General features: G+C 39.1%; 1 protein-coding gene across 1 annotated transcript; it reads left to right on the top strand.

Annotated features, from left to right (window-relative positions):
* Positions 1–18,056: 18,056 nt before the first annotated feature.
* LOC103129005 (olfactory receptor 1J4-like) lies at positions 18,057–19,016 on the top strand. Its single transcript, XM_007539949.2, has one exon. It carries the CDS (start codon positions 18,075–18,077, stop codon positions 19,014–19,016), a length of 942 nt encoding a protein of 313 aa, XP_007540011.1. The 5' UTR covers positions 18,057–18,074.
* Positions 19,017–22,414: the final 3,398 nt, after the last annotated feature.

Raw genomic sequence — 22,414 nt, forward strand, 5'->3', positions numbered from 1 at the left:
CAATGAGTTGGTCATGTTCATTCAGAGTTGGTGGTCACTACATTGTCATTTTTATGCATCCTGGTCTCTTATAGTTACAATGGGGCTGCTGTCCTGAAAGTCCCATCAACAAAGGGGATCTACAAAGCTTTGTCTATATGTGGCTCCCACCTCCCAGTGTTGTCTCTGGAGCAATATTTGGTCAGTATCTTTTGCCAACTTTAAGCAGTTTCATTGACAAGGTTATCATTGCTGCTCTCATGTACACAGTGGTCACACCCATGATGAACCCCTTTCTTAGACAAAGAAACATGAAAAAGGTTCTTGGAAATTTCTTCAGTAGAGCAACATTTTTCTCAAAGTGACATATAACTTTATATCTTAAATCAGAACTACCTTTTGGTTGTTCTTATGCACTGGATTATCCATCTTCCCCAAAGTTCTAAGATAAATGGCAGCATGCAGAATGTACTTGGTAAAGATTTGTTGACCAGCATTCCCTTCTATTATTGACAATGATCTCCTTTACAAATAGCTCTTAACCTAAAGATACTAAATTAACTTTATTACTTATTTCTGTAGGCCAGGGGTAGGAGGATTAAAACAGTACAAGTTTAGTGAGCCTTTTTACCATAGATTTATGATGCCTTTATACTTCTGGCTCATAAACTCAGACTAAAATAACCTAGGATCCAAATAGTTAGATATATTATTTACCTACATTCTCTTATTGAGACCTTATAGATTTTCTTTTTATCTCTGTGGGTATATGAAAACCAGAATCCAAAGTACTTTTCACTTAAATGGAGGAAATGTGTCATTTTTTGTTCGCTGTATAAAATGCTACAACATCAATACTGAAGATGGAAGACCTTGTTGGATCAAGAGCAGCACTTGCCCAGGAACTCCATTTTTGCCAATACTGTGTTTACCTCCCATATGCAATCGTTGCTAAAAGTATGTTTCCTGCTGACTATTTTTGTAAATATAATCAAATATAGAGAGCATTCCCTCTGAAAGCATCGTTTCCTAACTACAAATGCCACTCTTGATTCAGCATAAACAGTGCTTTATCAACATCCTACCTTCCCAAATGAAGAATAAAACAATTTTTATGTGCATAAGAATTTCTAGAAAATTGACAAACACAAAGATTTCTTTTACCTACCTTTACAAATTCCGATTTGTTCTGGGATAGAGTCCACTAATCTTTTTTTCCAGCAAATTCCTGTGTAATAGTGAGGCTGTAGAGTTGTTAACTATTCAAAGATCACTAATGTCAAGAGTTAAATCTTGGAAGTTGGGGTTGCAGAGCCAGACAGTGGTGTACCTGGTTAATTGTACCTATTACCATGCACAAGCCAGGGCCATAGACAAAATACAGTCCATATCTACTGGTGGACTCTTGTATCCATTATGTCTCATGGAATTTCATTGTAATTTATGACTTTGTTAATGTCACTCAAAAAAAAGGAGATTTTCTCAACAAATTGTTTGGCTTCATATGTTAACTCTCTTTTCAATCACCAGGTTCCAGATGCCACCAGGAGGCTTCCCTGGATTGAAGACCCCACCAATGTGTCCTGGAGCTCAGCTTCCCCAGAGTCACACCCTACTAGGGAAAGAGAGAGGCAGACTGGGAGTATGGACCGACCAGTCAACGCCCATGTTCAGCGGGGATGCAATTACAGAAGCCAGACTTTCCACCTTCTGCAACCCTCAACGACCCTGGGTCCATGCTCCCAGAGGGATAGAGAATGGGAAAGCTACCATGGGAGGGGGTGGGTTATGGGGATTGGGTGTTGGGAATTGTGTGGAGTTGTACCCCTCCTACCTTATGCTTTTGTTCACTAATCCTTTCTTAAATAAAAAATTTTAAAGAAAAGGAGATTTTAATATTTTTAAAATAATCATTTCACACATGACTCACATAAAAAGCACATTTACTGAGAAGCACTAGATGACTTCAAAGGCATTTTATCTATATGAAGTACAATAAATGTAACCAAGATCAAGCATAAATTTAAGATTTGCTAGTGTGTAATCAGCAACTGGGGTGATATATAGGCTGTCATGATAACTCAAAGTCTATTCTACTCAGGTGAGGAGATGGAAATGGAAAAAACTTGGACAGAATTTAGTATTTAATACATGAGTGTACTATTACAATAGCAATTTGTTATTCATGCAACTTCATTCTCTGAGCTTTAACTTAGGCTATCAGTGAATAAAAACAATCTGGATATGTTGCTTATCTCTCAATAAGGTTTAATTTGTAACTCCAGTTTTCTAAAATTATAAAAGTTGGGTTTTCTTTTCAAATGAAGAAACCACAAGTACTGAATAATTTAGACAATAAAATTCATGGAAATGAAAGTTTCAGACAGCCAAAAAACAAACAGATAAATATATATATATATATATATATATGTATATCTATATATTCATAGTTGCTCACACTCACTAAAGCCAAATATAGAGTCAACCTAAATGCAAAAGGACAGGTGTTTGATAACAACATATGGGAAACAGTCAGTGGAGTACTATTCTGTAATTAAAAATATGAGATTATGTTGTTTGGGACAAAATGAATGGAACAGACAGTGCTTATATAAAGTGAAATAGGGGCAGAAAATAACTGATAGATGTTTTTGTTCACATGAGGAACACAGACAACCAAAACAAAGGAACTTGCAGAAATTACTAACTGAACTATTGGAATTTGTGAAAACTATTGTGTTTATCAAAGGGAAGTAGGTAAAAGAGGCACAGGAACTTTGCTGGTGGATATGATGAATTATATACGTAAGTGAATGTGAAACTACACCCTTGAGAGCTCATAATTTTTTTAAATTTTTTATTTAAGAAAGGATTAATGAACAAAAACATAAGGTAGGAGGGGTACAACTCCACACAATTCCCACCACCCAATCTCCATAACCCACCCCCTCCCATGATAGCTTTCCCATTCTCTAGCCCTCTGGGAGCATGGACCCAGGGTCATTGAGGGTTGCAGAAGGTAGAAGGTCTGGCTTCTGTAATTGCATCCCCGCTGAACATGGGCGTTGACTGGTCGGTCCATACTCCCAGTCTGCCTCTCTCTTTCCCTAGTAGGGTGTGTCTCTGGGGAAGCTGAGCTCCAGGACACATTGGTGGGGTCTTCAATCCAGGGAAGCCTGGCCAGCATCCTGGTGGCATCTGGAACCTGGTGATTGAAAAGAGAGTTAACATACAAAGCCAAACAAATTGTTGAGCAATCATAGATCCCAAGCTTGGAATAGTGGAGAGGAAGTGTTAGGGAGGTACTCACTGCAAACTCTAATGTACTTCTGCTTTCAGGTATATATTTTGCAGTAGTTTATGGATACGTGTGCACATAAGCTCTCTCTCACAGAAACTGGTGTATATCTAGGTTATGGGACTTAGTTAGAAAGTGAACTACCTGAGATGAAATTAGAGTGTACTATAAAAGGAAAGGTCTCACCCAAGTAATGAAGCCGAAGGGTTGTCATTCCACATGTGAAGTCTCTGGACACAGTCTGAGGTGAAGCATGTTGAGGTGGCAATCGTTGTGTTGGTAAGGTTGTGATCGGCGGAAGCAATATTATTTGGTTTGGATTGGGAGACGCATACGGGAAAGTGGGCCCTGTCCAAGGGTTCCAGGACTGGGGGAAGTAGGGGCTCTATAGTGGAGATGTGAGGTCCCTGCTGTCTTAGGGTTCAAAAAGACAATCGATAGTTAGTGTTATCATCACATTATTTGGTAATTGGGTTAACTTTGAAAAGTCCTTTTGTTAGGGTTTGCTGTACAGTATCCAGTATCTTGTATATAGCTGTGCTATTGGATGCTTCTAATCTACTTGGTCTAGGCTTTTGAGAGAGTCCACATATCAAATACATAGCCTATATATTAAAAAGATTCAGTTTGTGTTTTGAGAAACTTTGAGACATACAACTGGTTTTCCCCCTCTCATATTAATTAACTAATGATTTATATGTCTACATTTTGCTAGGAGTGTACATAAACACCATTCCCACCACCAAAAGACTGTGACCCATCCCTCCCACCCACTCCCACCCCCCACTGGCCCAGGAAGATGCATGTCTACCGCTCATAATTTTTTAAATTTTTATTTATAAAAAGGAAGCACTGACAAAAACCATAGGATAAGAGGGGTACAATTACACAGAATTCCCACCACCAGGACTCCATGTCCCATCCCCTCCCCAGATAGCTTTCCTATTCTCTAACCCTCTGGGAGCATGGACCCAAGGTCAGTGTAATATGCAGAAGGTGGAAGGTCTGGCTTCTATAATTGCTTTCCCACTGAACATGGACATTGACAGGTCTATCCATACTCCCAGCATGTCTCTCTCTTTCCCTAGTGGGTCGTGACATCATATCCTCAGACAATAACTTGGATCTACCTGCATATCAGATTTCAGGATCAGGAGAAAAAAAAAAAGAAACTAGCATAGCCACAGGCCATTTGGAATATAACTAAAATATGCCTATAAGCTATTTAAAAAATTGACCCCCCTCAACTCTTCATCTGCAGTATTCTAGCCCTTAGGTTCATGATTAGTCAATGATTTGTTTGATTTTATATGTTAACTCTCTTTTCAGCCACCAGGTTCCAGATGCTAGCATGATGCCAAACAGACTTCCCTGGACATAGAACACATAATTTTTTAAACCACTGCTGAATTACAAATAACAAATTATCTTAAAATTGATATTTTAGATTTCAAAGTAGCCTTGATCAAGCAAGTTACAAAAATATTATTTCAAGGAATATTGTAATATTTAATAAAGTTTCACAATGAGTGAATCAGTATGAAGTTGAATAAAAATTTATCATTTTAAATAACAGCATATGTATTGAAATTTATAGAGCAGCTGTGTTTCTCTCCTCTCCTCTCCCAGGTCAACTAGGAATACCAAAGGAGATCACCTGGGACTGCAACAAAACAGGACTAGAATGACTTCAGGAACCTACTGAATCACTGGTAAGTGCAAACACATGTGGCTCATGGCTAGAGAGAAGCCTAAGGAGAGATTGACTGATAAAAGTCTGGTAGTTTACCAGTTGAGACACCACCTCCAGTCTGCTTTACCAACAAAAAGACTGCTGAAAGGAGAGGACTACCCTCAGACTCACCAAATACAACTGTGAGTCTCCATTGCTACTGGCTCAGAGGCTGGAGCAGTATGGGGGAGGCACTGTGCTGACATCCAGTTAGAGAACTGACCAGGAAACTCAGGAGAATATCTACACCTTGGTGGCCTAGCGGTGGAACTATATAGTGGGAGCTTTTCCACATAGTTCTCTTGACATGAGCATAGTTAATAATTGCTTCAGAACCTACAGACTATAAATGTGATTAGTTTAGAAACTCACAGGGCCCAGCAGTGCTGCTCAGCTAAGCAGAGAAGCTGAATTGAGCCTGAAGCTTTGGATCCTTGGGCTGTGAGAGTCTCTTTGCATAACCACTTCTATATCTCTCCCCCATCCTGCTTTATCTCTTGGACATGAGTGATTGATTGAGCTAAGAAGCCTACTTATAGTTTAAAGTCCCTCAGGCTCCCATACCCTACAGGGAAGAAAAGGAACAAAAAAGACTCCAACTCAGGGATTGAAATAATATGGAAAAAACATTTAATTTCCACAACTGTGCACTCTTTAAGTACTGTACTTAGACACAAGTCAATCCAGGCAAGAATGATCAGTAATTTGAAAAGTACTGAGAGACAGAGCTCATAACATACTATATACAATAGTTAAACCAACAAGAAGAAATATTAGAGAAATGAACCAGGACAAGAGTCCAGTTAAAAGTCCCACAAAGGTTGAAGGACAAAATAATGAGGTCAAAATCCAAACACTAGTTAAGGAAATAGTCACAGGAGTGAGTAAAGAGTTTGAAAGAATTGTCACCAGAAATGCAGAAACAACAAATGAGACCCTGAAAGAAAACACTAATTATCTCAAGGTTATTAGAGAGCTGAAAGCTGAAATAGCTGAGCTAAAAACACAACAAGCTGAACAAGCTAAAACAGTATCAGAAAAGGGTAACAAAATAGATGAACTCCAGAAAACAGTAGAGGAGAGAGAGAATAGAATCAATGAGGCTGAAGACAGAATTAGCAAGATTGAGGATGAGTTAGAGACAACTAAAAAAGAAGTACGTGATCTCAGAAAGAGATTAAGAGACAAAGAAAACAACAATAGAGACATATGGGATGACCTCAAAAGAAATAATATACAAATTATTGGTTAGCAGAGAAAGAAAGAGAGGAGGGGAAGATGAGTATGGGAGGATCCCACTCATCAACAGAAGTTGAGTAAGAAGAACAGAAAGGGAACCTAAAAGCAGGATTTGACTAAATCTGGAGTAGGGCACCAAAGTAAAAACCCTGGTGTGAGGTTGAGGATGGATATTCAGCTTCCCAGGGTGGCAGGGGTGGGTGGCGGGGATGGGACACAGTCTTTTGGTGGTGGGAATGGTGTTTATGTACACTCCTATTAAAGTGTAGTCATATAAATCACTATTTCATTAATATTAGAGGGGAAAATTTGATTGTATGTCTCGAACTTTTTAAACACAGACTGAGTCTTTTTAATACATAGGCTGAGTCTTTGATATGTGGACTCTCTCAAAAGCCTAGACCAGAAGCAACTGGTAGATCAGAAGCAACTGGTGGCACAGCTATATACAAGATACTGGGTATTATACAGCAAACCCTAACAAAGGGACTTTTCAAAGTTAACCCAATTACCAAATAATGTGATGATAACAATAACTATCCATTGTCTTCTTGAACCCCAAGACAGCAGGAACCTCACATTTCCACTATAGAGCCTATATTTCCCCCAGTCCTGGAACCTTAGCGTGGGGCCAACTTTCCTGCATGCTTCTCCAAATTCATATCAAATAATATTGCATCCTCCAATCACAACCTAATCAATGCAACAAGTGCCACCTCAACATGCTTCACCTTAGACTGTGTCCAGAGACTTCAGGTGTGGAATGACAACCCTTCAGCTTCATTACTCGGGTGAGACCTTTCCTTTCATAGTATTCTCTAATTCCATTCCAGGTGTTCCACTCCCCAATAAAGTCCCCAAACTTAGATATAGACCAGGTTCCAGGAGATAGAGCATATGTTCACAGATATCCATAAACTAAGGCAAAATATATACCTGAAAGCAGAAGTACACTAGAGTCTGCAGTGAGTACCCCCCAACACTTCATCTGCACTATTCCAACCTTTAGGTCCATGATTGTTCAACAATTTGTTTGGCTTTGTATGTTAATTCTCTTTTCAGCCACCAGATTCCAGATGCCATGAGGATGCCGACCAGGCTTCCCTGGACTGAAGACCCCACCAATATGTCCTGGAGCTCTGCTTCCCCAGAGACCCACCCTACTAGGGAAAGAGAGAGGCAGACTGTGAGTATGGATCGACCCATGTTCAGTGGGGAAGCAATTACAGAAGCCAGACCTTCCACCTCTGCAACCCACAATGACCCTGGGTCCATACTCCCAGAGGGATAGAGAAGGGAAAGCTATCAGGGGAAAGGATGGGATATGGAGATCGGGTGGCAGGAATTGTGTGGAATTGTACCCCTCCTATCCTACAGTTTTGTTAATGTCTCCTTTCTTAAATAAAAATAAATAAACAAATAAATAAAATTTTAAAAGATAGTGATGGGCACTATTTAATGCTCAGAGTATCAGTCAATCAAGAGGACTTAACAATTATTAACATCTATGCACGCAATGAGAAGCCATCTAAATATATCAAACATCTACTGAAAGAGCTACAGCAATATATTAATAGCAACACAGTCATAGTAGGGGACTTCAATACCCTACTCTCTCCACTTGACAGGTCATCCAAGAAGAAAATCAATAAAGAAACAAAGGAGGTAAATGAGAAGATAGATAAACTAGAACTATTGGACATTTTCAGAGTCATTCATCCCAAGAAACTGGAATACACATTTTACTCAAGTCCACATGCGTCATTCTCAAGGATTGACCATATGTTAGGCACAAAGACAGCATCAGCAAATTCAAGAGCATTGAAATCATACCAAGCATCTTCGCAGACTATAGTGGAATTAAACTAGAACTTAACAATAAACAAAAGATTAGTAATAGTCCCAAAATGTGGAAGCTCAACAGTACACTACTTAACAACTACTGGGTCAAAGAGGAAATAAAGGAAGAAATCAAAATGTTTCTCGAGTTCAAAGAAACTGAAGACACCAGCTATCAAAATATTTGGGACACAGCTAAGGAAGTACTGAGAAGGAAGTTCATAGCCATACAAGCACATATTAGGAAACAAGAAAAAGGACAAGTAAAAAACCTGATTGCACACCTTAAAGACCTAGAAAAAGAAGAACAAAGGAACCCTAAAGCAACCAGAAGGACAGAAATCACTAAAGTTAGGGCAGAAATCAGTAACATTGAAAGTAAGAAAAGCATACAAAAGATTAATGAAAGTAAATATTGGTTCTTTGAAAGAGTGAACAAAATCGACAAATCTTTAGCCAGACTCACAAAATAAAAATGGGAGAAGACACAAATAAATCGGATCATAAATGAAAAAGGAGATATCACAACAGATACCACAGAAATTCAGCATATCAAGGGAGACTTTTATGAACAACTATATGCCACCAAGCTAGAAAACCTGGAAGAAACAGACGATTTCCTAGATACCTATGAACTTCTAAAATTAAATAAAGAGGAACTAGATAACATGAACAGGCCCATTACAGCTAATGAAATTGAAACAGTTACCAAAAACCTTCCCAAAAATAAAAGTCCAGTACCAGATGGTTTTACAAATTAATTCTACAAAACCTTCAAAGAAGAACTAATACTTTTACTTTTAAAAGTCTTCCAGAAGATTGAAGATACTGGAATACTCCCTTCCAGCTTCTATGAAGCCAAGATCACTTTGATACCAAAAGCAGACAGGGACACAACCAAAAAATAATACTACAGACCAATATCTCTGATAAACATAGATGCCAAAATATTGAACAAATTTCTAGCCAACTGGATACAGCAGTATATTAAAAAGATTGTTCATCATGTCCAAGAGGGATTTATCCCAGGGATGCAAGTTTGCTTTAATATACACAAATCAATCAACGTGATCTATCACATCAATAAAAGCAAGACAAAAAGCCACATGGTCATATCAATAGATGCAGAGAAAGCCTTTGACAAAATACAACATCCCTTTATGATCAAAACAGTACAAAAATGGGAATAGATGGAAAATTCCTCAAGACAGTGGAGCCTATATATATCAAACCTACAGCCAACATCATAATCAATGGTGAAAAACTGGAAGCATTTCCACTCAGATCAGGTACTAGACAGGGCTGCCTACTATCACCATTACTATTCAACATAGTGTTGGAAGTTCTTGCCATAGCAATCAGGCAGGAGCAAGGAATTAAAGGGATACAGATGGGAAGAGAAGAAGTCAAACTCTCCCTATTTGCAGATGATATGATAGTATACATAGAAAAACCTAAGGAATCCATCAAGAAGCTTTTGGAAATTATCAGGCAATACAGTAAGGTGCCAGGCTACAAAATTAACATTCAAAAGTCAGTGGCATTCCTCTATGCAAACACTAAGTTAGAAGAAGATGAAATCCAGAAATCAATTCCTTTTACTATAGCCACAAAAACAATAAAACATCTAGGAGTAAACCTAACCAAAGAAGTGAAAGACTTGTATACTGAAAATTATGAGTCACCGCTCAAAGAAATTGAAAAAGACACAAAGAAGTGGAATGATATTCCATGTTCATGGGTTGGAAGAATTAACATCATCAAAATGAATATACTACCCAGAGCCATATACAAATTTAATGCTATCCCCATCAAGATTCCAATCACATTTTTTAGGAGAATAAAACAAATGCTACAAACATTTATCTGGAACCAGAAAAGATCTAGAATTGCCAAAACAATCTTAAGAAAAAAGAACAGAACTGGAGGCATCACACTCCCAGATCTCAAATTGTATTATAGGGTCATTGTCATCAAAACTGCTTGGTACTGGAACATGTATAGACACACTGACCAGTGGAATAGAATTGAGAGCCCAGAAGTGAGCCCCCACACCTATGGCCATCTAATCTTTGACAAAAGTGCCCAGACTATTAAATGGGGAAATCAGAGTCTCTTCAACAAATGGTGTTGGGAAAAAATGGATTGAAACATGCAAGAATGAAACTGAACCACTATATTCACCAAACACAAAAGTAAATTCCAAGTGAATCAAGGAATCAAGGTTGTTAGATGAGAAACTATCAAATACTTAGAGGAAAATGGCATAACTCTCTTCTGCACAATTTTTTTATTTAAGAAAGGAGACATTAACAAAACCATAGAATAAGAGGGGTACAATTCCGCACAATTCCCATAACCCAATCTCCATATCCCATCCCATCCCCTGATAGCCTTCCTATTCTCTGTCTTTCTCTGGGAGTATGGATCCAGGGTCGTTGTGGGTTGCAGAGGGTGCAAGGTCTGGCTTCTGTAATTGCTTCCCCGCTGAACATGAACGTTGACTGGTCGATCCATACTCCTAGTCTGCCTCTCTCTTTCCCTAGTAGAGTGGGGCTCTGAGGAAGCAGAGCTCCAGTACACATTGATAAGGGCGTCTGTCCAGGGAAGTCTGGTCAGCATCTTGCTGGCATCTGGAATCTGGTGGCTGAAAAGAGAGCTAACATACAAAGCCAAACAAATTGTTGAACAATCATGGACCTAAAGACTGGAATAGTGCAGATAAATGTTGGGGGGTATTCCCTGCATGTTCTTGTGTACTTCTGCTTTCAGGTATATATTTTTCCCCTAGTTTATGGGCATGGGTGAACCTATGCTCTATCTCCTAGGACCTGGACTATATCTAGGTTTAGGGACTTTTGGGGGAGTGGAACACCTGGAATGGAATTAGAGAATACTATGAAAGGAAAGGTTTCACCTGAGTGATGAAACTGAAGGGTTGTCATTCCACACCTGAAGTCTCTGGTCACAGTCTGAAGTGAAGCATGCTGGGGTGGCACTCGTTGCGTTGATTAGGTTGCGATCTGTGGATGCAATATTATTGAGGAAGTTGTGGTATATATACACAATGGAATACTGCTCAGCTATTAAAAATGGTGATTTCACCGTTTTCAGCCCATCTTGGATGGAGTTTGAAGAAATCATATTAAGTGAAATAGGTCAGAAACAGAAGGATGAATATGGGATGATCTCACTCACAAACAGAAGTTGAAAAACAAGATCAGAAGAGAAAATGCAAGTAGAACCTGAACTGGAGTTGGTATACTGGACCAAAATAAAAGACTGGTGTGGGTGAGGGGAGGGAGTACAGGTCCTGAAAAAGGATGACATAGGACCTAGTGGGGGTTATATTGTTATGTGGAAAACTGAGAAATGTTATGCATGTACAAACTATTGTATTTACTGTCAAATGTAAACCATTAATCCCCCAATAAATAAATAAATAATAAATTTATAGTAGAAATATAAATGTGTTTATAATGTTATAGAAAAAGAAAGATACTCAATTTTGTGTAAAATAATCCATTCCTATAAACAGACAAATTCAGAACATTTTACAAAGCTAAGAAATAAGCAATGGAATGGTGAAAAACTTTGACTTCTTCATGTGTTTTTATTTCTGCATTATTTGACATTGGTTCCTCAGTGTCTTTACTGAGAATCATCTGCTTCAGATTAGGTGGCCCAAACTCTCATCAGTGAGTATCTCTGGAGGTGGATTTGGGATTTGCATTGTTAACAAGCTCCCCAGGTGATTTCGTTGAACATCAAAGTTTAAGGACCCAGTGCCACAGGGCACTACCCTGAAGGGAATAAGAAGAAAATTGAGCATTTCATGCTGTGTATGGTGCATGTCTTTCTTACCAAGAGCTTGGTGGCTTGTTCCCTTGGGTCCTCTCCCTGGTAAGTGGATTGAAGGCATCACATCTCCATTTCTGAAGCTGGTAAATTGACTTAAGTATACTCCAGGCTCAGGACTTTACTCTTTGACATCTATGAAACACTTAGGACCACAGAAGTTTTAGGCCAAATCTGATCCCTGGACTTTTGATAAAGAAACCAAGAAGCCAGTCTATACAGCTGAGAGCTAGATAACTTCAGTACAAAGCTCAGAGCTGAAGTCTGTATCCTTCATCAGGAGTAGTAGAGTGGTGTGAGTGTGAGTGTACACGTGTGTGTGTGTGTGTGTGTGTGTGTGTGTGTGTGTGTGTGTGTGTGTGTGTGTGTGTGTGTGTGTGTGTGTGTATAATAGTCATCTGTAAGCAATAACTCTCACATCTTTAAGCCTGAGCCTTGAGGAGAGGAGGAATAGGATTAGTCAATTGTATAAATTAGCGGACATATCACTAAATTGAGACAGGGGGCTCTTTCTCCTAATTCAAGTTTTAGGTATTAGAATGTGTGTTTACCTAGTGCACATACTCTTACGCATCTTTCTGTACTATTTCTCTCATCAGTGTTACTGATGTTACCTGTAAGTATGTTTGTTTAAAGGACAATTTTACCTACTGCTTTTGGCTCCTCTTTTTCTTAATGTAGGACATACATTACAGATCCTTGGTGGAATAAGCTTGATGATTTCCCATCTATAATGCATAGTTTAGTCTCATGCCGTCTTTGAAAGCCTCAAACCTTAGACTTAGGAAAGATCTGCAATCATACCTCTCTGGGTCTCGCTAAAGATACTGACCTTCTTCACTAAACATTTTTGTATTTTAAGTTTTTTTAAGATTTTTTAAATATCTTTATTTATTTATTGGATAAAGACAGGCAGAAATTGAGAGGGAAGGGGTGATAGAGAGGGAGAGAGAAAAAGAGATGCCTACAACCCTGCTTCACCACTTGCAAAGCTTTCCCCCTGCAGGGGGGACCAGGGGCCAAACCTGGGTCTTTGCACATTGTAACATGTGCACTCAACCAGGTATGCCACCACTGAGCCCCTGTATTTTATGTGTAAAGGAAGCAACGCCACCTAATATAGGACATCTCTAGGAAATATTTGTGCATACATTGCCTTATTTTAGTTGTCACTGTGATTCAGGGACTAGAATTTGACTGTTAGAAAAAAAACAAGGATCAGGGGGAGGGCAGTGACACACCTGATTAAGCGTAAATGTTACAGTGCACAAGGACCTGGGTTCAATTCCCCAGTCCCCACCTCCAAGGGGAAAGCTTTGTGAGTGGTGAAGCAGGGCTGCAGTTTCTCTCTGTCTCTATCCCTCTTTTTTTCTTTTTTTTTTTCTAATTATGTTCTTTTTTTTTTATTTTCCCTGTTGTTGCCCTTGTTTTTATATTATTATTGTTGTTGTTGTTATTGATGTCATCATTGCTGGATAGGACAGAGAGAAATGGAGAGAGGAAGGGAAGACAGAGGGGGGAGAGAAAGACACCTGCAGACCTGTTTGGCCCCATGTGAAGCAACTCCCCTGCAGGTGGGGAGCCGGGGCCTCGAACAGGGATCCTTACGCCTGTTCTTGCACGTTGAGGCACATATGCTTAACCCGCTGCGCTACCACCCGACACCCTAATTATGTTCTTTTTTATTGTTGTAGTTATTGTTGTTGTTGTTGTTGTTGATATCATCGTTGTTGGATAGGACAGAGAGAAATGGAGAGAGGAGGGGAAGACAGAGAGGGGAAGAGAAAGATAGACACCTGCAAACCTGCTTCACTGCCTGTGAAGCAAATCCCCTGCAGGTGGGGAGCCTGTGGCTCCAACCTGTAAGCGCTACTGCCTGACTCCCTGTCTCTCTCCCTCTCTATCTTCCCTTTCCCTCTCAATTTCTCATTGACTCTATTCAATAAATAAAGATAATTTTTAAAAAATAATTCAGAAAAAGTGAGGATCCCAGTGATATAAGAATTTAACCAAAGAAAAAGATATGGCAAATGGAAGAGACGTGATTTAAATCTGTTTTATCTGATTCGAAAACCCATACTTTATCTTTTATAGCATACAGCCTTGTTGTCAGAGAATATAAATTATCAGGAAGCAGGGGCTGGATTTGGTGGCATGAGAATTTACATATGGTCTTCACATAGAACTTACACACAAAAAAATTTAAAAGGCATGGCTGAATTGATTCTGGAGTCATTAAAATTATTGGTTCCATGGACTAGCTCAGTAGTGAAGCATATGTCTTGATTATATGGAACCCTGGATTCAATCCTGGGCACAACCTCCCCCCACTCCCAAATGAAAGAGCTGGTATAATGAAATCGTAGCATCTGGCATTGCCTTTTGGCTTAAAGGAATTTTTTTATGAAAACACTGAGATTTTGTCATCTTGCAAGATTTGGCAATTTAAAGTTAGGATAACTTAATGAATAAAAAGTGGTTGGGGAATTGGGGGGAGGATACCAGTAGATTTTATAAAATATAAAACCTTGATGACCACAGAAACTTGAATATATCTGGAACTTTCATTATATCTGGGACTGAAGCAGTTATCTGAAGACCAAATGGGAATTTTGAAATGGTTGGGGACATCTCAGTGCTCTCTCACTTTGACCTCTTTTGACAATGACTCTTCCTTTTTATGGACTGTAAAGTTTATGGGGCTGATAATTCATTGAATCAGGAGATACAATAATGCAGCTGATAACACAGGAACTAATAAAATATACAGCTATCAGTTATATTTTTACATTTGATAGTAGTAATATTGCCAGGCTGAACTCTGAGAAACTGAGTTAATCAACAGGTATAATTCTTTTCCATTTGATCTCTTTTTTATATTACTTTTACTATATTTATTGGATAGAGACATTCAGAAATCAAGAGGGTAGGGGAGATAGAGGTAGAGGAAGAGAGACAGAGAGACACCTGCGGCACTGCCTCATCACTTGTGAAGCTTTCCCCCTGCAGGTGGGGACCAGGGATCGAACCCCAGTCCTTGCACATTGTAACATGTGCTCAACCAGGTGTGCCACCACCAAGCCCCAGCCTTTGATCTTTAATTTGAAAGTTTTTTTTTACCACTCCCGTCACTAATGGTCTGTGTTCCCATCCTCACCCCCATAGATAATCACTATAGTTCTCCCAAAGTCTTTGATATAGATTGACATTTTGTTTTTTTCACATTCATTTAGTCAATTCTCTATATTCTGCATGAGTGAAACCATTCTGTAGTTGTCTTTCACCTCCTTACTTAATTCACGAAGCATAATCTTCTTCAATCACATCCACTTTATCCCAAAGGACACAATATCGTCTCTTTTTATTGCTGAATAATGCTCTATTGAGTATATGTCTGACAACTTCTTTATCCAGTCATCTGTCGAAGGGCATGTTGATTGTTTCTGGGTTTTTGCTATTGTGAATAAAACTGCTATGAGCGTGGGCGGGTGCAAATATCCCTTTGAATCAATGTTATTATATCTCTTGGGCATATATCTAGTAGTAGAATTGCTGTATCATGCGACATATCCATTTGTTTAAGGATTCCCTTTGACATTTATAAATAATGGAAATGGGAGATAGGAGATAGTTCTGGTATATCCTACACTTTATCATGCATGAAGATCTGGGTTTGAGTCCCTGATCATTACAAAGAAGCACCTGTACAGGGAAGCTTATAAATGGTGGAGCAGTGCTGTGCTATCTCTATCCTTCACCTTCCTCTCCTTCTCTATCTTTCACTTTCTTTGTTAAAAAAAAAGAATAAAGAAAAGAATAAACCCCAGGAGTATTGTAATTGTGCATGTATAGAGCCCCAAAATAACACTGCTGGAAAATAAATAAATAAATAAATGTAGGAGGAGGAGAAACTTTAGCTATTTATTGTTGATGAACTTTCCCTTGAGTAGATAGCATCAACTCTTCTTTCATATACTTATTAATGGATTTTAAATTAAGATTTCAGGGGCCATGCAGTAGCACAGTGAGTTAATATGGCACGAAGTGCCAGACTGGTGTAAAGATCCTGGTTCGAGTCTCCGGCTTCCCACCTACAGGGGGTCGCTTCACAATTAGTGAAGCAGGTCTGCAGGTGTCCATCTTTCTCTCCCTCTCTCAGTCTCCCCCTCCACTTTTAATTTCTCTCTATCCAATCCAGCAACATCAATAATAATAACAACAATAATAATCAGCAACAAGGGCAACAAAAGGGAAAAAATAGCCTCCAGGAGCAGTGGATTCATAGTGCAGGCACTGAGCCCTGGCAATAACCCTGGAAACAAAATAAAAATAAATTAACATTTCAAAAATTCAGTATATTACAACTCAAAGTTCAAACCTCAGTCAGATATTGGTTTTTTTAGTTTATTAATGATCAACAAGACCATAGGATAAGAGGGGTACAATTCCACACAATTTCCACCACCAGACTTCTATATTTCATCCCCTCTATTGGAAGCTTTCCTACCCTTTACCCCTCTGGGAGGATATACCAGGATCATTATGAGGTACAGAAGGTAGAAAGAAGGTCTAGCTTCTGTAACTGCTTCTCCCATTTGGTTGAACCATACTCCCAGCCTGTTTCTATCTTTCTCTATTTGGGCAGGGCTGTGGAGAGGTGGGGTTCCAGGACATATCAGTGAAGTCCCATGAAAGTCAGGTTGGCATTGTGGTAGTATCTGAAACTTGGTGCCTGAAAAGCATTAAGATATAAAGCAGAACAAATTGTTTAATAACCAGGAACCTAAAGGTAAGAGTTTAGCAGTTGAGATTTGAGGTCTCCATTTTAGAAAAAGTAGTAGGTCTATTTTAGGTCTATTCCAAGGTGCCCTGAATATTAATTTTTGCCCAAATCCCACAGCTAATATGCAGGTGAGCTAAAGGTATTGTCTGGGGAGATGGTGTCAGAGTTGGAAACAGGACTAGAAAGCTGGATCAAGGAAAAGAGTAGCTCCCAAATATGGGAAAAGTATATAAATATTGTTAACTGTAAACCCCCACCAATCTGATCTGTGGCTCATATTCAGCACAGGAGCCTGTGTAACCTCTACATCCCTATGGGTCTGAGCTTGCATTCTGTGGTCATAACTAGGAACATTCTAGTCTGTGCTCATTGCAGGATCCATCTTCCTCAAGTGGAAGAGTATGTTGACATAGCCTCTCTTTGGAAATTGGGGCAGTCCTTACCATTGTTGTTCCACATTGAAGGCAAGGTCTTGTAGAGATCCACAAGTGGGTCCACGATGCTGTTCCTGTTGGAGGTGACCAGCAATGCTAGAGATCAGGATTTGCTAGAGATCTAGGTTCATCATATCTATGTGGGAATCACAGGATTCCCTAACTATGGTCCCAGAGTATGGGGTGGCCTGGTAGTGACCAAGCAAGCCATCATGAAAGTATGCAGATCTTTTGCCCTTTTCCAGCTTTTGTAGTCCTTATTTTATCTGACAAGAGTAGCCTTAGAGTGATTGATGTAAGTTAAATAAAAGTAGCTAAAGAGGGTTATCTAGGTCTAAATAGAGACTATTTGATTAAGTGCTTTATCATGTCTTTTCTAGGTCTTTCTACTTGCTTGCTACACTTATTGAATCATTGCAAACTATTGTGCACTTTTATTTTAAGGTCTATATTTTCACCTAATTTATGGACATATGTGCACATGTACTCTATTTCATGGGCCATAGTCTACACCTAGGTTCTGTGGCTTTATTAGGAAGTGGGCCACCTGAAGTAGAATTAAGGCATTAGTTTACTAGTCCTCTGATTAGAGTATGAAACTTTCTCTTTACTGACTAGGCATTGCTACAATTATGATGAGGTGTGGTCTGACTCTCCCTTTGTTAATGGAAAAACTCCATTCGAGCTAGCTTGTCTCTTCATCAAACTCTCATCTCTACTGGAAAATTCTTTCATTTTCCATACATTGACTTCAAAGGATCTTTTGCAGAGATGTGGCAATGCAAACAGATACCAATGTACATACAACAATACAAAGTACCTCATTTTTATCTGCTTGTTATAAGTCAACACTTGACCATTTCTACTTTTTTCACCTTTTTTCCTGTAATCTTCAGTAGAGAGAAGAGTATCATGAACCAGGAGAACCAGAGCAACGTGTCTGAATTTCTCCTCCTGGGACTCCCCATCCCACCTGAGCAGCAGGCCATGTTCTTTGCCCTGTTCCTGGGCATGTACCTGACCACGGTGCTGGGGAACCTGCTCATCATCCTGCTCATCCGACTGGACTCTCGCCTCCACACCCCCATGTACTTCTTCCTCAGCCACTTGGCCCTCACTGACATCTCCTTCTCATCGGTCACTGTCCCTAAGATGCTGATGAACATGCAGAGTGAATATCAATCTATAACTTATGCAGAGTGCATAGCACAGATGTATTTTTTCATATTCTTTACTGACCTGGACAGCTTCCTTCTCACTTCAATGGCCTATGATCGATATGTGGCCATTTGCCACCCTCTTCTTTATACCACCATCATGAGGGAGGGACTGTGTGTCTTTCTAGTAGCTGTATCCTGGATCTTCTCCTGTGCCAGTGCCCTTTCCCACACCCTTCTTCTGGCACAGCTGTCTTTTTGTAGACAGAATACCATCCCCCATTTCTTCTGTGACCTTGGGGCCCTGCTCAAGCTCTCCTGCTCAGATACATCTCTCAATGAACTGGTCATTTTCACAGTAGGTGTGGTTGTCATTACACTCCCACTGATATGTATCTTAGTCTCATATGGCCGGATTGGGGCCGCCATCATGAAGGTTCCATCTACCAAGGGGATCTGCAAAGCCTTGTCCACCTGTGGCTCCCACCTTTCTGTAGTTTCTCTATATTATGGAACAATTATTGGGCTGTATTTCATCCCTTCATCCAGCACTTCCCATAACAAGGACATAATTGCTTCTATGATGTACACAGTGGTCACTCCATTGTTGAACCCTTTCATTTATAGCCTAAGGAACAGAGACATGAAAGGGGCCCTTGAGAAACTTTTTAACAAAGTCACAGTTTCATCTCAGTGATACTTGCTCTTCTTTCCAGCAGACATATATTCCCAAATTCTGCATCCATTTTCTTCATCTCAGCATAGAATGAATGTCCAGTAGATATTAGATAGTTTGAATAATACTGTTAGTTACTCTCTTTCCCCCTGGGAATGCTTTTATATTAATGATAATTTCTGAATTGACATTATGGGTTATTGCTCATTTCAATAGATTTAGAAATTATATAGCTAGTAAAGTTTATATGTCAACTTTTATTTTCCTGGAAATTTATTAGCTTTTTTGTGTAAGCAGTTTTAGTAAGACGTAATTTTCATATAAATATTGCATATAGTTAAAGTATACAGCTTGATGCTTTGATACATACATTTTGAAATGACTACCACAATCAAACTAATGTATATCACTTTCATATAATTGCTGTGTGTCTGTCGTGTGTGTGTGTGTGTGTGTGTGTGTGTGTGTGTGTGTGTGTGTTTGAAAGACATTTTTAGATTCACCCTCCTAGATAATACTGAGTAAACAACACAGTATTGATACCTCTAGTTGCCATGCTAAGCATTTACTCTTAAGAACTTAAGACCTTGGTCACATTTTGCATAACAGAAATTTTGTATATAATGCTAAGAGAAATAATTTCCATTCTGAAAGACAAAAACTATGTGATTTCAACTTATGTATGGAACATAGAGTAAACACTGACAAGTGACTGAGTGGGTAGAGATCAGAACTTGCATGAATAAGACCCGAATTCTATCACTGGTACTGCATATGACTGAATAGAGTAGGACTCTAGCCTCTTTATCTATATCATCTCCATATCTCAATAAATAAATAAACCTTTAAAAATTTAAACAAGTTTTAGGCCTAGGAAGAGAGTTCAGTATTAGAAGACAGGTCTGTTTTCCTGAGGTACCACCACCATATAACAGACGTGAACAGTACTCTAATTTCTCATATAAAAGTAAATATTTTCTGAAAATAAGAATAAAATCCCTTTAAAGTAAAATAAATAAAAAGACTTGTAAAAATAATATGATCAAATTCATAGAACCAGGGAACATAATTCAACCCCCAGGGATTGAGGGGAGGAATGGGATATTGGGAATTTATGCATTCTTTTGGATTATTGAAAGACTTTGGTAACAGGGTCTCTTTGTCATGGAAAGTTACTGAACTGGGAATTTGTAAAGTTTTTCCTTTCCTTACCTCCCATCCAGTGATTGAGAAAGAATGTATCAATATATTTGTTTTAGGTGGTTATGATAGTTGGTCAGGAGAAGAAATTGTGTAGATTTATATAAAAATATTTATAATTCCAGAACACTACCAACTACTCCACTTAAAGATTAATAACTTCTTTATGATTTGGATATATGATCAACCTTACAGAACTTAGATGAGTTGTCCATGAAGCTTTCTGACCACATTATGAGGTTCAGTCAAAACATAGTTTTCCATGTTGGTAGGGAATGCAAAATACAGCACACACAGAGAGACTGAAGCCTTGTATAGATCCCAATGTTTAGTGCCTTCTCAACCAAACTGTTTTTGTGAAATTCATTTCTATTTAGTTCAGTTTAGTGAACCCAGGATTGTACCAAGTCTAACTAGTCATTCCTTTTGCATCTAGTGAAGAACCTCTTTCTCCAAGACTATATTTAGTTTAAGGATAAATCCCAAATGTTTCTGCAACTAAATGCCATATAGTTGTGAGAGAAGATTTGGAAAAGACAGATTTCAATTACGAACTTTATTTACGAGAGTGGCCCCAAGTAATTAACTCCTCTGAACCTTTATTTCTTTTGTGCAAAAGGAAAATTATAAAACAACTAGTATATTTTATTTGAAATAAAATTTCATTTAGCATTACAATTGAATATTAATTTTTCTCTGAGTGCATCAGAGCTAAATTTTGCAGCAATAATTACAAAGACACAATTATGCTGACCATGGGAGCATGACATAAAGATTTTTTTTATTATTTTTTATTTAAGAAAAGATTAATTAACAAAACCATAGGGTAGGAGGGGTACAACTCCACACAATTCCCACCACCCAATCTCCATATTCCACACCCTCCCCTGATAGCTTTCCCATTCTCCATCCCTCTGGGAGCATGGACCCAGGGTCATTGAGGGTTGCAGAAGGTAGAAGGTCTGGCTTCTGTAATTGCTTCCCCATGAACATGGGCGTTGACTGGTCGGTCCATACTCCCAGTCTGCCCCTCTCTTTCCCTAGTAGGGTGTGTCTCTGGGGAAGCTGAGCTCCAGGACACATTGGTGGTGTCTTCAGTCCAGGTAAGCCTGGCCAGCATCCTGATGGCATCTGGCACCTGGTGACTGAAAAGAGAGTTAACATACGAAGCCAAATAAATTGTTGAGCAATCATGCACCCAAAGCTTGGAATAGTGGAGAGGAAGTGTTAGGGAGGTACTCACTGCAAACTCTAGTGTACTTCTGCTTTCAGGTATATATTTTGCAGTAGTTTATAGATACGTGTGAAGATATGCTCTGTCTCACAGAAACTGGTGTATATCTAGGTTTTAGGACGTTGTTAGAAAGTGAACCACCTGAGATGAAATTAGAGTATACTGTGAAAGGAAAGGTTTCACCCGAGTAATGAAGCCGAAGGGTTGTCATTCCACATGTGAAGTCTCTGGACACAGTCTGAAGTGAAGCATGTTGAGGTGTCAATCGTTGCGTTCCTTAGGTTGTGATCGGCGGATGCAATATTATTTGATATGGATTGGGAGATGCATACGGGAAAGTGGGCGCTATCCAAGGGGTCCAGGACTGGGGGAAGTAGGGGCTCTATAGTGGAGATGTGAGGTTCCTGCTGTCTTAGGGTTCAAAAAGACAATCGATAGTTAATGTTATCATCACATTATTTGGTAATTGGGTTAACTTTGAAAAGTCCTTTTGTTATGGTTTGCTGTACAGTACCCAGTATCTTGTCAATAGCTGTGCTATTGGGTGCTTCTGATCTACTTGGTCTAGGCTTTTGAGAGAGTCCGCATATCAAATACACAGCCTATATATTAAAGAGATTCAGTTTGTGTTTTGAAAAACTTTGAGACATACAATTGATTTTCCCCCTCTCATATTAATTAACTACTGATTTATATGTCTACATTTTGCTAGGAGTGTACATACACACCATTCCCACCACCAAAGGACTGTGACTCATCCCTCACACTCACTCCCAACCCCCACTGGCCCAGGAAGCTGCATGTCTACCCCTCACCACTGGGTTTTTACTTTGGTGCCCTACTTATAATTTGATCAGGTCCTGCTTTTAGTTTCCCTTTCAGATCTTCTTACACAACTTCTGTTGATGAGTGGGATCATCCCATACTCATCTTTATCTTTCTGACTTAGTTCACTTAACATAATTCCTTCTAGCTCTGTCCAAGA

This window comes from Erinaceus europaeus, chromosome 10 (assembly GCF_950295315.1).
Source record: "Erinaceus europaeus chromosome 10, mEriEur2.1, whole genome shotgun sequence".
Lineage (NCBI taxonomy): Eukaryota > Metazoa > Chordata > Mammalia > Eulipotyphla > Erinaceidae > Erinaceus > Erinaceus europaeus.

Excerpts from the sequence above, each read along its gene's own strand:
- LOC103129005 (XM_007539949.2), top strand. The coding sequence starts at position 18,075 with ATGAACCAGGAGAACCAGAGCAACGTGTCTGAATTTCTCCTCCTGGGA.